This window comes from Physcomitrium patens, chromosome 12 (assembly GCF_059467195.1).
Source record: "Physcomitrium patens ecotype Gransden chromosome 12, ASM5946719v1, whole genome shotgun sequence".
In the NCBI taxonomy this organism is placed as follows: Eukaryota; Viridiplantae; Streptophyta; class Bryopsida; order Funariales; family Funariaceae; genus Physcomitrium; species Physcomitrium patens.
In genome coordinates this window covers 11,328,019-11,343,095 of record NC_143421.1, presented here as the reverse complement: position 1 = coordinate 11,343,095, position 15,077 = coordinate 11,328,019, and the positions used below count along the sequence as shown (strand labels likewise).

The 15,077-nt window shown below is 31.0% G+C and overlaps 2 protein-coding genes across 5 annotated transcripts; one reads left to right on the top strand and one right to left on the bottom strand.

Moving 5' to 3' along the window:
* Positions 1-919: 919 nt before the first annotated feature.
* On the top strand, positions 920-3,056 carry LOC112289817 (glutathione S-transferase F10). 4 transcript variants are annotated; one of them, XM_024535440.3, is made up of 5 exons: positions 920-997; positions 1,334-1,445; positions 1,899-1,973; positions 2,080-2,128; positions 2,274-3,056. In XM_024535440.3, the coding sequence occupies exons 2-5, from the start codon at positions 1,374-1,376 to the stop codon at positions 2,768-2,770; spliced, it is 693 nt and encodes a 230-aa protein (XP_024391208.2). In that variant the 5' UTR covers positions 920-997; positions 1,334-1,373; the 3' UTR covers positions 2,771-3,056. The 4 variants fall into 4 exon arrangements, with proteins under 4 accessions (XP_024391208.2, XP_024391210.1, XP_024391211.1 ...); XM_024535442.3 differs by having other exon boundaries at positions 1,309-1,445; XM_024535443.3 differs by having other exon boundaries at positions 920-1,054.
* A 468-nt stretch (positions 3,057-3,524) lies between these two features.
* Positions 3,525-5,049, bottom strand: LOC112289478 (outer envelope pore protein 16, chloroplastic). Its single transcript, XM_024534719.3, has 4 exons — positions 4,935-5,049; positions 4,362-4,536; positions 3,993-4,126; positions 3,525-3,867 (listed from the first exon to the last, which is right to left on the bottom strand). Exons 2-4 carry the CDS (start codon positions 4,525-4,527, stop codon positions 3,724-3,726), a joined length of 444 nt encoding a protein of 147 aa, XP_024390487.2. The 5' UTR covers positions 4,528-4,536; positions 4,935-5,049; the 3' UTR covers positions 3,525-3,723.
* Positions 5,050-15,077: the final 10,028 nt, after the last annotated feature.

Below are 15,077 nucleotides of genomic sequence, written 5' to 3'. Positions count from 1 at the left end.
TGAAGATGTAAGATGTCATATTTAGAGGGTCTTTATATTTAGAGGATCATTTTAGAAACCCAAAATATAAAAATATTAATAAAGTCTTCTACTTAGTAAAGACAAAGTCTCTTTTAGAAGAATTGATTATTAGAAATAATACAAAATAAAAAGTGGCTACAAAATAGACCATTTTTTTGGTAATAGGAGACAATATTGTTTATGCCATGTAAGAAATAAGTATAGTCTACCTCATCTTTGTAGCATAGAGCTTCTTGGTTGATTTTTCCAACTACAAAATAAAATAAGGAAAGGAAAGAAAAGAAAAGAATATATTGTATTTTCAACCAATTAAGGGATTTAAAAATAGTGGCCTCTCACCTTGCCCACAAAGTATAAAGACCTTTATAGAATCACAATAAAATAATGTTTTGGTCCATGTCATAGTCTCCTCTCACTTTACACTATCTCCAAAGGCCAAAGCCTTCAAAGAACAACTTTTTTTTAAATGCCTACCAAGCAAGAAACCTTCACACAACTTTCAAACCATGACCTATCAAAACAGGTCTCTAAGTGTAAAAATCTTCTAGTTCTAAACAGCTTTTTAAGGAATTAAAAAAATAAAAAAAATAAAAAAGCCTGAACCATGAAACTAATTATCTTTTTCTATTGACTCACGTGTGTGATTTTAATATATGTGGTCCTTTACTTTTATTTATTTATTTATTTATTTATTTTTAAATTATAAAAGATAAGAATCATTATCGCAGCCATGGACCACTGACACAAAGTGCAGGTGAATCACATGCAAATCACATGCAAATCAGACTGCGTTGCAGGTGGATGAATGAAGAAAGGGATGATACCGGCTCAAAACTTTCATCCATTTTTCATGTTTTTTCTTTCGCTGGACTTGCGTAGTCACGATGAGTTTGATCGTGTTGTTGTTGCAGCTGATTGAATGTTTTTGTCTGTGCAGCGCATCCCAGACCAATACCAACTTTGAGGCTTGTGCGAGGTCTGTAACTTACTCGAGGCTGGTGTTGTAGTGGGTTCCTCTTTCGTTTTGTGTGCTGTATGTTTCGTCTCTCTCTGTGCTTGTGACTTGGATTCCTTTGGACATTGAAGTAGGTTGTGGAATTGGGTTGTTGGGAGTTTGGGGGGGATGGGGAGAGGAGCGCAGGATCTTTTCTCGCTTAGTAAGCCCAGACAAGTTGTTCTCGTAATGGATGTTTTATCTGCTCTGATTTGGTTATCGTTGTTTGAATGAGTTTTGAGGGTTCCATCGCCATGTGGGTTACCGTGCTTTTCTGTGGTTGAGGAACACAGAGTGCTGTTGTTGTGTAAGCCACAGACTGGTGCAACAAGGCGAAGGATTCAAAGGACGTGGAGCTATGGGAATCAAAGTCTACGGCATTGCTACTTACAACTGTCAGAGAGTGACCTTGGCTCTCCTAGAGTTCGGGGTATGGCTTTTTGATGGGTCGTGGATATGAATGGAGTTATCAAATGTCATTGTTGAGCAGAGCAAGGAAGTAGGTTGGGTGGTTGGAACAAGGGTCTCTCGCTCTCATACAGAGTAATACACCCACGCTAGCTCTCGATGGTACAATGTGTTGTCTTGACTAACCTGAGTGCAATTCGTTTTGTTGAACTATCCGGTGAGTATTTATCGTGGATCTGCACATGTAAGCTATTCTTTTTGAGTAACGAAAATGCCGAAGGATCGTACATGTTCACTTTGTGGACTCTCGAATCCTCTTTAGACAACCAATTGAGGTTGTCAACAGGAGCGACAGTGCATGAATATTTCAGCTGAATACCATTTTCTGCATAACGTTTAGTTTAACCATTTCAGGAACAGATTTACTCCTCTAAGCTTTGAATATAATTCTTCACTTCCTAACTGTATGTAACAGGTTGAAGATTTTGAGTTGGTGAAAGTATACTTAAAAGCTGGAGAGCACGACGCTCCATCATGGACCTCCATGACGGTGAAGAATCCCCCGCTCTTGACTCAAGTCACGAAGTCTCAAGCTTTAGGTGCATGTACGTTCGCAATGACTGAAATCTAACTTGGAAAACTGGACTGTGATGCAGCCTTTTAAACAAGTTCCAGTGTTCGAGTGTGGTGACTTTCATCTGTATGGTGCGTCATACCTCATTGATCACCTGTAGTTTACATTTTTTTACCAACTTTTTATTACATTTATTTCACTGAGGTGTGGATAATTCAGATTATTATTATTATTTAAAAAAAAACTGTTAATGCAATTAACACCATTTGTGCGCAGAATCCCGAGCTATAGTGCGTTACATAGCCCGGAAATACAAAGGCCAGGGACCAAGTCTCTTTGGGAGTACGCTGGAGGAGCAAGCAATTGTCGATCAGTGGTCAGAAGCCGAAGCGTATCAATTTAGCTTCTCTTTCTTACCTTGGAGCTTGGAGTACTATGTTGGTCGGAGAGAAGAACGCCCCCTAAACGAAGGAGTCTTGAAACCCTTCTATGACAAGCTCGCCACGTTTTTCGACATTTGCGAATCTCAGTTGTCCAAGACTAAGTACCTAGCTGGCGATTTTTACAGCGTAGTGGATTTGAACATTGCCCCAAGTCTTTTGAGAGTGATGACACTCAAGCCTGAACTTATTACTACCCGGAAACATGTGAAGCGTTGGTACGATAGCCTTGCCTCACGACCGGCGTTCCGGAAGATGCTGCAGGCAGACGAGCACTGGGCTTTTGCTCTTAATCCATCCCCAGCTGAGATACTTCAGGCGTTGCCAGCATAATTTGTATGCAACGCACTTCTCTCACTGCTGGACAAAACTTATTCCTAGATGCCGTCAGTATTAATTTCTGTGGAACTGAACGAACAGCAGAGACCGTTGGTGGAATTCAGCATTCTTCGCAATACGTGTCTCATTGATGGATTGATGAATTGTCCTATAGCTTGCGTACATTTCATGAATATTCCAGAAAAAATGTAATTTTTTCTTCCAACATCAACAGCCTCGTTGGTGGACGTGGTAGAGCATTGCGCAAACAATATAATTTGGCTAACATATTTTGAAACTTTATCGTGCGGGAGATGATAGAGTCAAAGAATGATTCAATGTATGGTTGGCTATGATCATGTTCGACCTTTGATAAGTGACACTGCCGCTGCTATTCAAGTGTAAAAAAAAGATGGGACACTGCAAGTGAGCTTGTGACAGACCTTTGGCGTGCGCTATACTTTGGACATTTCCTAGCATAGTTAACGACGACAACTCGTTTTCTTATTTTAATGTAGTGCACTTGAGAAATTCGGCGCGGAAACATAAAGAAATTTGATACTCACTGATCAGGATTCCTACTACGCTAGCAATGTAGCAATCCGGCAGCAATCCGTTTTAAATCAGACATAAGCTACACAGAAATAGGTTATTGTAATCACAGTCAGAGGGAGTTCCGATCGAAGACACATGCAAACACATACTATCTTATGTAACAAAACGCCCCAGAATTTGATTTTGTACTTTGCGACAGTGGAAGAAATTATCGTAGATGAAAGCACACTGCATTTATGTAACAAGCTCTAAAAATTCATGCTCACTCAAAAAGAATAGAGAAAGCCTCGGATCCAACATTTCTTACAGATGCCACCAAGAGGGCAATTCCCATCGTTATGATTGACAGATGGGTTCAACTGCAGAATCACACAGTAACTGTAAACATTCTTTACAGATCAATACCACAAAATCTACGTTAGGCTACGCAAAAACTCGGCGGCGGTGGCAATGGCTCCACCGGTGATTGCTCCACGGACAACTCGGTCACTACGAGGGTTGGGCTCAGTCAGAGAAAGAGCAGCTCCAGTCAAGGCTCCTCCCAACAATGCGTTTTTCTGCAAACAGTCGGACGTTCATAAGTAAACGTCATACCTTCCAAACTATTCCATCAGGACTGGCTCCGAAATGAACGTTACTACATGTCATTTTGTAAATACCGCATTGTGAAAAAATATCATACCCAGTCATGCACACCACGAGCCTCTTGCATGCCGTAGGTCATGCCAGTGTAAACTCCAGCGACAAGGCCCCATTGCACGGCCTCCTTGCCCATACGCTGAACGGTCTTTTCCAAAGACTTCTTGTTCGTCTCCTCTGCACATTTCAAAGCACAAAATAAAACCTTTCAGAGTCAACTATGCTGACTGTAACAAATATGTTGAACACGAATACTCTAAGACTGTGGTGCACGGAAATGCCATCTCAAGAGCCACGCCATCGAAAATTCATCAAAGAAAGGGCCTGCAATGATACAAGAGGAAGATATCTCTTGGTGATATGGGCAAGTGATTAGGTATAAAAGCATCAGAATAGGTCCTGGCGGACAAACCTTGGAGCAAAAATAGGTAGGTATCTTGAGAAGCAGCATGCAGAGCGCCCACTCCTCCAACCTTGACAAACCCATCAACGACTCGATTTAATAATGGGTGACCCAAGTCGACTAAGAAGTCGGCATGGGGGGTGTTCACAGAAGCACTTACGTGAGCCCTTACCATCTTGAAAGTCTGCAGTTCAAGGTCATGTCACACGTAAGCTCCACTTCCCAAGAGAAGAGAAAAAAGAAAATAAAAATCCCACAATCACTGACATTAACCACTAAAATCCAATCCAATCTTTTACACAACAAAATCACACAAATATTTTTTTCAAAAAATAAAATAAAATAAAATAAAATAATTTGGAGTGTCTCCAAAAAATAAACAGACAGCCTTAAAACGTAAACCACGAGGATAACCCTCCTAGTTAGCCATACAACCAAACGACCCAATTCTGATGACAATGCAATAACCGAACAGAATCCTTAGCAAGACAATAGTCACAGCCCCTGTTACCAGCTCAAAAATGGGACCAATCAACAGGACAGAGATGCAAGAGAAACCAAGAGAAAGAAAGAGAAACCCACCTGGAAACTCCAAACAACGCACGAAGCAGGAGAAGGAAGAGGGTGGAGAATGAAGGAATAACGGGCAAGCAACGCAACGCAGGGAATGTAAACGAGAGTGAGAGAGGGCAGGAGAGAATGAGAGACTGACCCTGAAAGAGCAGCCCTGCGCTCACTATACACACACACAGAAAGAGATGCACAGAGAGAGTGTTGACCTGTCCTAACCTGACACGTGGCGTTCTTCCGCCCTGCCTCGTGGACGATATGTATTGCTGGCGCGCTCCTGGGTTCCCTTGACCGGATATGGGGTTGTGGACACGTGTCCGTGCCCTTCCCCATCGTTGTGCCTCGTGCGGTTTGGTTTTTCGTTTGAGGGCTGTTTGTTGGTTTTTGTTGTTGTTGTTGTTGTGGTTGGCTCCTTTTTCTTTTTTGTGATGTGATTTTCAAGTTTTTCTTGTGATTTTTTGTTTTTGTTTTTTTATTTTTGTTTTTGTTTTTTTTTTTTATTTCTTTCCTTTTCTGTATTAGTTTCTTTCTTCTCCTTCTTAGCTAATTCAAGTTTGATTGCTTTGGAAAACCTTTGATTAAATTTCTTTATCTCAATTTTAACAATTTAAAAAAAACCAAGAAATTTTATTAATTTTATGTTCCTTTTTTCAAGATGATCATTTTTTTTGAAGTTATAAAAATCAAGAAATATATTTTATGGATTTTTTTTTGTAAAAAATGATTTATAATGGATGGATTAAGATTATCACTGTAATAAAAATAACATTGTTTCTAATTATTGTTACCATGTTAGTACAATTTTACCACATTACCAAGAGATGTTGCCATATTATGTGGCAATCCATTCCTTTTTGCACCAATTTATTTATGTTTCTCTAAAGCCATCGAACAAAATATTCATTAAAGTATTAAGGAAAATTCATAATCCTCAAATTTTATTAAATATGTTTTTACTGAAATTAATTAATCAGTTATTATTATATAAGTAAAATAAAGCTTGTTCATCATACTCTTATCTATTTAAATCATTGAAAATATAAATTATTCTTACACTTAGAGATATTTTGGTAGATTAAGATACAAAGTGTGAGAGTTTGCATTCTTTCAATTTTAGAATACTTAAGATTTATATAAATGGAAGTAGGAGAAAAAAATACAAACATACACAAATACTAATTCTTGTAGAATTAATTAAAGTAAGGCAATTTTAAATTCCATCAACATTTAAGAACCATCTAAATAAATATATAGAAGTTATTTGAAAAATTATAAAAATCATATATTTATTTTTTAAAAGAATTATTTTAATTTGAATAGAATAGTAAAAATTATGAAAATCTACAAATAATATTGTGAAAAAATAGTATATCATTTCACTTTAAGAGAGTTTTACAAAAAGTAACTTTTGCATACAAATTCATTCTTTGTTTAAAATATAAACACATGCTTAAATTGTATATTATATTTATATTAAAATATAAATAATATAAAAAATTCTAAAATATATATATTAACATAATTGATACAAAAAAAATCTAATATAAATCTAATATCTAATATAATATATATATATATATATATATATATATATATATATATAAAGTGAACTATGTGTAATTTGATAAACTTGATAAATACAAAAGTTATTGAATTATGGAAGATATCACATTATTAAGCTTGAAGTATTATAATAGCCTCTAAAGGCCACTATAATTGACAATATTGTGTCACAAAATAGACACCCAAGGTTACTATAGTACCAAACTTTTGTCTAAATGGCTATCACTACTTCATACTTCTATTCATAATAATCAAACAACAAAAGCATAAAACAAAGCTATCCTTATAGATGAGTAATACCTTGCAGCTTACTTGACACAAATATTCATTTACTCACCTTTGCCCATCCAAAGTAACATATTATATAATGCAAGCATACAACCAATAAACAAACATGTAATTGTAAATGATCTAAAACAACCTTGCAAGTGCAGCAAGGTGAATTATGAAGTAAATTAAAAAGATTAATATTATAATTTAATAAATTACAAAAGAATGATAATAATTACAAAATCACCTTTACATAGTTAGTTTTAATTTGACTTCATAAATATATATATCATATAGTTCTCTTACTTATGATTTTTGGATTGTCATGCATAGATGTGCTAGATTTTATAATTTGTACTTGTCATGTTGAATATTTTGTAGGAAGTAGAGTTGTTATGTAATCAAAATTAATATTGGTGCTTTGTTTAAAATCTTGTTAAATTATTATTTTGAAATTTTGAAAAAATTAGTGAGAGAATGAATACAAGATGTCAATAAATTTTTTATTTAGAACTTTGCTATTTCTTGTTATGTTGTAGCCTTTATTACCTATATTTACAAAGAAACTTGAAAAAAAGAAACATCTTTTTTTATAACTTTAATATTTTTTTCATATGTTTTATCAAAGTATTCATTGAATAATTACAATAGTTATGTGGTAAATGGAGATGTATTGAATTTCATTAGGATGGATTTTTAATTTTTTTTGAATGTATTGAAATAGTCTTTGCAAGGCTTATTCAAAAACTTTTGTTAGAGTGTTTGGATTTCTAATAACGTCCAAAATTTAGAGATTTATATGTTTAAGTTTAAAAATCTATAATACAAATAAAAAAAATTATATGCAGAAGCTAAGAAGAAGTTCTAACTTTGTAAAGTCACCTCATAATCTATAATGAATACCAATTTGAAGCAATGTGACAACTTTAAATATATGGAATTGGTCAAACTTTCAACAAAGATAGAACATGTTTGTTTTGTTAAGATTGACAAAGTATTAGGAAATTGGCTTGTCTAATAACAAACAAGTAAAGCAATAGTCACAAAAGAGTTAATAAAAAGAATAATGTGTTGGCTTTTCAAAGGATTTAATACCAACAAGGAAAAAAAGGTCTTTAAATTTTAAAATAGATGAATGTATCACTTCCAAATGTAATTCTTATTCTTATTGTTTTAGTTGTTTGTGGACAATAAGTTACCTAATTTAGAAATTGTTGACTAATTTCTTCTTATTATAATAGAAAAGTTTTTAGCAAATTCTTTCAACTATATTAAAATATATATATATATATATAGTTAAATTACATTTGATTGTACAATTGAATAGAAGTAGATTGAAAGCATAAAAAGAAGCCAAAGCTTGAATTATGATTACTTTTATAAGAAATATAGTTGAAAGCAAAAAATTAGAACCTTTTATTATTAGTAATGCAATGAAGTAATATTGCTTGAATAGGATTTCTAGCAAAGATGTAGGATTTTATTATCAAATTAATAAAAGAACATGGATAACTATACTTATGTTTTACAAATAGTTGGAAGATCTAAAAATATAAATAAAAGTTGTGAATTGCCATATATTTCTTCTTTTTAATAATGCACAATCTTATAGAACATCAATTAGGACTTATAGCACATTGAAGTGGTATTGTTGACTTCCAATATAATATCAAATTTATATATTTAGTATAATTATTATATTTAAGTAATATTATTAATAATTTAAATCATAAAATATAATTGACAAAGATAAAAAAAGAAAGCCAAATATTAATTAGGTTAATTATTTGACATTGATGAATTAGGTGAAAATTACTTAGATTAATATACTTGCATTAATAATCATAAATTATTTTTAATATAATGGATTCTTTATTAACTTCCATAAAAAAATGAACATGAAAAGAATGAAGATATTATCAATAATAAGCTTTTTATATTATATATATATATATATATATATATATTTATTCTAATAATTACATATATAGTTAGGTAGAAGTACGTATAAGTAAATTAATTTCATAATATCTTCTATAATCATGTATTACATGTATTAGTAGCTTGTGGAACAAGCTATTTATGTAGAGCACATATAGAAAACTTGCCTTCTAAGTTAAGATACATAACTTACAAAGTCTACATGTATTGGAGGTCTTATAGAACATTGCCATATAGCTTCTAGTTAGATAATATATATGGAAGCAAGATTGAAGCCTTCTTCATTCTTGTCAATTCTTTTGTAGTTTTTAATCTTATTTTAAGACTTTTTGGTCTTTATTTCTTTTGCAATAGTCATTCTAGTTCAATATATTGCCATCATTAAGTTACTTTTTAATCTTTTTAAGTGATACAAGAATATATTGAATTTTTTTTCTTTAAGATTTATATCTGTAATAATTTAACAAGAATGATAATTCATTCTTCTTATCTTATTTTAGAAGTAAGTGGATTATTTCACTTCTATTGTTGTATTTTAAAAGTTATAGACTATCTAATTTTAAATAAATAATTTTTTAATATTGATTTTTTTTAAAGAGAGTAGATCATCCTTCTTTGTAGAAGTTTTCATTTGACATTAGAAGTTGTAGATTACGTTCTTTTAATTTGACTTATAGATTTTTTTAAGTCATTTGAAATAGAAGAAAAAATTATTGATACTATATTTAATAAAAGTAAAAATAGATTTATAACTATTATAGATCTTTACAAGCTTGTCAATAGCCTTAGGATGGAAATTTTATGCATTAGCAATACTAGCCATAGAAGTATTAATCTTATATCTATGAAAGAAATCAAAAGTGTTTATTAAGATAATGTGTAGTTGAAAGAAGCAAGTAAATCAACCTCAAAATCAAATCTAAGAAGTTTTGCTTTTAAAAATATAATGGAAATAAGGATTAATATGCTCAAGAAGTTTAATAGAACAAGATCTAAATTTCAAGATTTTTGCAATAAGTTAAGCTCTATCTAAGGTAGCATGCCTTCCAATATCCTGACAGATCTATTCAAGTTGAATTCATAGGCACACTTCTATCTGGAAATGCTTTATCTTGATTTGTATCTTTAATGGATAAAGATTTACAATTCCTTCATGATTTAAATTTATTCCAAAAAGTGTTCATGGCCACATTCAAAGAAAATAATTAAAAAAATGTAGTAGAGACCAAGCTCTTATCTTTATAATAAAAATCATAGACAACCACCATTTATGCTACTGAACTCAAAAACCTTCTTTTCGACGTGGATTGGAATAAAAAAGCCCTTATTAAGTAATTTTAATATGAATTGAAGGATAATATCAAAGATATGTTATTAACAATGCTAAAAGTAGGCTCTTTAAATAATTTTTTATTCAAGTCATTGCATGCAATAATCAACTATTTGAAAGGCATTAAGAATAAAACTTTAACTAAAGAAAAAAATAAAGTAATAACAATAATTTCTAAGCTTTTAGAAATTTATTTATAAAGACCAAAATCAATGCAAATTGATACAATACATTTTAAACCTCTCACTAAGCAAAAAAAGATTCAATGTCATCAAAAGGGTTTATATTTATATTACAAAGAAATTAAACATACTGCTTAATATTATCTAAAGAAAAAACACAATCAAAAAATGAAGAGCAAAGTTACCAAAGAAGATAATGTATTAGAAAACAAGTTTTTTTAGCTACAATGAGAACTATATAGTTAGAATCATGTGCAATACCTAGTAAAGGTCTTATTCTCTCTTCAAAACTTTCATCTTATTTTACAATAGATGTGTGTTTAGACCTAAAAATCATAAAATCTTTGTTTTATTAGATTCAAAAGTCTCAACTTTTTTTTACAGATGAAGACTTTGTCAAAAAATAAAAGATATTGTTAATCAAGAAAAAAAATTCATACATGTAGAAATCATAGATGGTTATTCATTGTCTTTTAAAGATATTATTTGTGAGACTATTTCTTTAGATATAGTAATTAAATATTATAATAACATAGTAATATTTAATGTGATAAGATCTTCTTCGAATCTAATTATTTTAGGATTATCACGGTTACAAAAGTATAACTCTAAGATAGATTGGATTTCTTGTAATCTTAACTTTTTTTACATATTAATTCAAGATTTTATTATTTGAGTAGAAATATACAAGACTAAAATATCTAAACATTTATCAATAGGTACAAGAGCTTTTATGCATGTGATAAAAGAATGAACATCTTTTGCTATATATGCCACACCTATTTTTAATGACAAAAGATGTTAAGTGGTATTCTTAGCCAATATTAAGATTTTCATGATGTTTTTATAAAAAAAATATTAATATTTTTTAAAACCATCAATCCTATGATTGTTCAATTGGTTTACAAAAAAGATCTCAATCACTATTTGGATCTGTGCATAATGTATTGCAAAATAAATTAGTTGTACTAAAGGAAATCATTGATGAGAATTTAGCTAAGAACTTCACATGCCATTCAAAATCTCCAATAGAAGCTCTTATCTTATTTATTATGAAAAAAGATGGATCTCTATAGTTGTGCACAAACTATCAAGGACTTAATAAGATCACTACCAAGAATAGATATCCCTATCTTAGATTATAAGACTTCTTGAAGAATTCAATTAAGTAAATATCTACAAAAAAAATAGATCTACAAGAAAAATATAATTAGGCTTGCATCAAAGAAGGAGATGAATAGAAGACTACTTTTTTGAATTAGGTATAGATATTTTGAATATAATGTCATGCCTTTTGAATTCACAAATGAACCAATCACTTTTTAAAATCTCATGAATGATGTTTTTTATAAATTTTTTGATAATTTTGTTGTTTACTATTTAGATAATATTTTAATCTATTCTAAGAATATAAAAGAATATAAACTTCATATTTGTCATTACGGTACAAAAACTTAAAGATATAAAAATATATGCTAAGATGGAAAAGTGTGTATTCTACACTATTCAAGTTAACTTTATAAGGTACATCGATTCTAATAAATGGCTAATAATGGATCCAAACAAGGTCCAAACTATCATAGATTAAAAGATTTTACAAACAATAATAGATGTGCAATGTTTTTTGGACTTTGTCAATTATTAATACATCTTCATTAAGAACTTTTATCAAGTTGTAGGTCTACTTATACATTTGACTTATAAAAACAAACTTTAGTGGAATGAAGAGGCCAAAACAACATTTGATGTTTTAAAGAAGAAATTTATTTTTGTACCAATTTTGTATTATATTGATTTTTTTAAGGATTTTTTTATGAAAATAAATGCATCAAAATTTTCTTTTAATGCAATATTGTCACAAAATAAAGTAGATAAAAAATTCCATTTAGTAGCTTTTTATTCCAAAATAAAATTAGTAATAGAAATCAATTACAAAATCCACAACAAAGAAATTTTTGCAATTGTGGATTTTTTCAAGAATAGCCTCACTTTATAAAAGGTGCTTCTAATCTAGTCACCATATATATAAATCATAAGAATTTCAAGTACTTCATGTCAACATATGTATAAAATTGACTCTAAGCTTGTTGAAGCATATTACTATTAAGATTTGATTTTAAGATTATATATTAACTTAAAAAATAACAAAAAATTTCAAATGTACATTTTAGATTTTTTTTATTGAAATTTGATCAATTTCATCTTGGATCAGTAAAATTAATATTGATTGTTGATTCAATCTTTGTTAAGCAAATTCAATTAAGTATATCCTCTGATCTTCTTGTTCATGATATCAAGAATATTTTTTTTAAATCTCACAATATTTTTTAGTTTAAATTCAAAAATAATGTAATCTATTTTGAAGGTCGCTTATATGTTTCAGAAAGAGGAGTATTTATATGTTATTTTCAAATACATTACAACTTTTCAGCAGCATAATATTTTAAATATAATAAGATTTTAAATCTTATATCCAAAGATTTTTGGTAGCTACAAATCTAAAAGGCTATAGAAGACTTTGTATAGTTATAGAATACTTGTTTAAGATCAACTACTCTTTGTCATTGACCTCATGGATTTCTTTAGCTATTATTTAATCCAAAAAAATTATAATTTTTTATTTCTATAGATTTTATCACAAATTGTTTAATCTTAAGTTTCTATGATTCTATATTCATGATTGTAGATCATTTTATTAAAATGGCATATTTTATATCATGTACAAAATCTATTTTAGATGAAGAAACAACTATTTTTAAAAAAATATCTATTGCTATTATGGATTACAAAGGATATTATATGAAATAGAGGAACTCAATTTATATCAAGATTTAAATTATTTTTTTTAACATGTTCAAGGTAGATATAAATTATCTTTGATCTTTCATCTTCAAACTAATGGATAAATGGAACAAATGAATCAAGTTTTGGAGTAGTATTTGATATGTACTATCAACTTTTATTAAGACAATTGGACAATTTTTTTGCCATAAGTAGAATTTACATGCAATAATTTGATACATTCTTCTATTCAAAAAATATTATTTTTACCAATTATGGTTATTATCCATAATTTTATTTTTTTTTGACTTTTTAGAAGTTAAAAATCATACGGCAAAATATTTAGCAAGACATTTACAAGAACTACATACAACAATAAAGTTGTAATTAAAAGAAGTTCAAGAATGACAAATGTTCAATGTGAGCACCTATCACAAGGAACAACCACAATTCAATAACGATGATAAGATGTGACTATTTTGTTGTAATATTGTGACAAATTAGACTATCGTAAACCTAGTCTTTTTTTTTTTTATTTGTAAAAAATCAATCTTATTGCTTATTAATTATATTTATTCTTGACTATGAAGATCTATTTTATATTTTGTATATTTCTTCTTGAACCATATAAAGCAGTGAATATCTCAAGAAGAAGACAAATGTCACTTCTTCTTATAGAAATATATAACAATTAAGAATTTTAGGGGGTAGAAGTCTTAAATCTCAAGTGGCACCAAATTAGATTAGAATATCTTATTCATTGGCATGGATATGATACTAATGAATTTACATAGGTATCAATAAAGAATCTTATAAATATAGCAAAGATGGTTGAGATTTTTCATCAATGACATCTATCAAAATTAACATGAAAGATATCAAGATTCATGAAAGATGATGACCACTATTCATGAACACAGAAATACAAACTTCAGATCTAACAAGAAGTTCAAGAAGAACTGGCAAGAACTAGATTAATCAGATGAATACAAGAACAATATCAGAGAGGTGACCTAGAGCTCCAAGAGATGTATTGTTGAGACTGAAGAACTCTTCAGCCTCGATTTCAATATATACTCCTATTTAGGAAGCTTCTCAAGCAACTTTTACCAACTAGGAAGCTTCTCAAGCAACTTCTATCAACTAGGAAGCTTCTAGAAGGTTCCAAAGACTTGCTTCTAAAAGGTTCTAGAAACTTATCTCTAGAAGGTTCTAAGGACTATGTCCCTAACATCTTCTACCAACTAAGAAGCTTCTAGAAGGTTCCAGAGACTTGCTTCTAGAAGGTTCTAGAAGCTTATCTCTAGAAGGTTCTAGAAACTTGTCTTTAGAAGGTTCTAAGGACTATGTCCCTAACATCACCCCCTCCTTTAGCTTCGAGGTCTCTGAGAAGCAATGTTGTTGTCAATCAGTACCAACGCAAGAAAATGAAGATCTATCGCATAACGTCTGCTATGAACTCCAACTGTTGTTCACGAGGTAAGTGATTCATCGGCCCTTGAAGCCAATGGTAGTCGCCCACTCCTTCAACTTCTGACCAAGCATGAACTTCCGTATCTTCATTGTGAAATTGTCCTACAAATATGCCTTCTGGTTGGCCATCATAAAGAGGCTCGGACTCAAATACAATCACCAGTGATCGGTTACTTGGTATCCTCCATCCTCGTCGTGGTGCAGGTGGTTCTTCATCTCGGGGTCGCCTTCGTGAGCTAGTTGGTTGAGATAATCAGACTGGCATAGTATCTATCTCTTGGCTATCCATATCAGAAGACCAAACTATGACTACTGAAAAAATTCTATTTTATCTTGGAGAAAATAACTACATCAACTACGAATTTTGGTGGTGCTCTCTCCTTTTTTTATATTCTTGGGTGAGCAAGCTTCACAAAGAGGCTATCATCGAACTGGCTTAGGTTTATGAGGATGTTGTTGATGAAACTCCTGTACCTTTTGTGGCGCATAGGCGAGATTTTCAGCAGGCTCTCACGTTTGCTCATTAATGTCGTAGCCGCACCAATGAACAAGATACTCCAACTTGCCCCACCTTCGCCGTGAATCTAATACCTTTTTAACCTCGTATTCCTCGTG

Coding starts and splice junctions, on each gene's coding strand:
- LOC112289478 (XM_024534719.3), bottom strand. CDS start 4,527: ATGGTAAGGGCTCACGTAAGTGCTTCTGTGAACACCCCCCATGCCGAC. Junction 4,127..4,361: donor CTACCTATTTTTGCTCCAAG/GTTTGTCCGCCA, acceptor TGAAATGTGCAG/AGGAGACGAACAAGAAGTCT. Junction 3,868..3,992: donor CTCGTGGTGTGCATGACTGG/GTATGATATTTT, acceptor GACTGTTTGCAG/AAAAACGCATTGTTGGGAGG.
- LOC112289817 (XM_024535440.3), top strand. CDS start 1,374: ATGGGAATCAAAGTCTACGGCATTGCTACTTACAACTGTCAGAGAGTG. Junction 1,974..2,079: donor CATCATGGACCTCCATGACG/GTGAAGAATCCC, acceptor ACTGTGATGCAG/CCTTTTAAACAAGTTCCAGT. Junction 2,129..2,273: donor TGGTGACTTTCATCTGTATG/GTGCGTCATACC, acceptor ATTTGTGCGCAG/AATCCCGAGCTATAGTGCGT.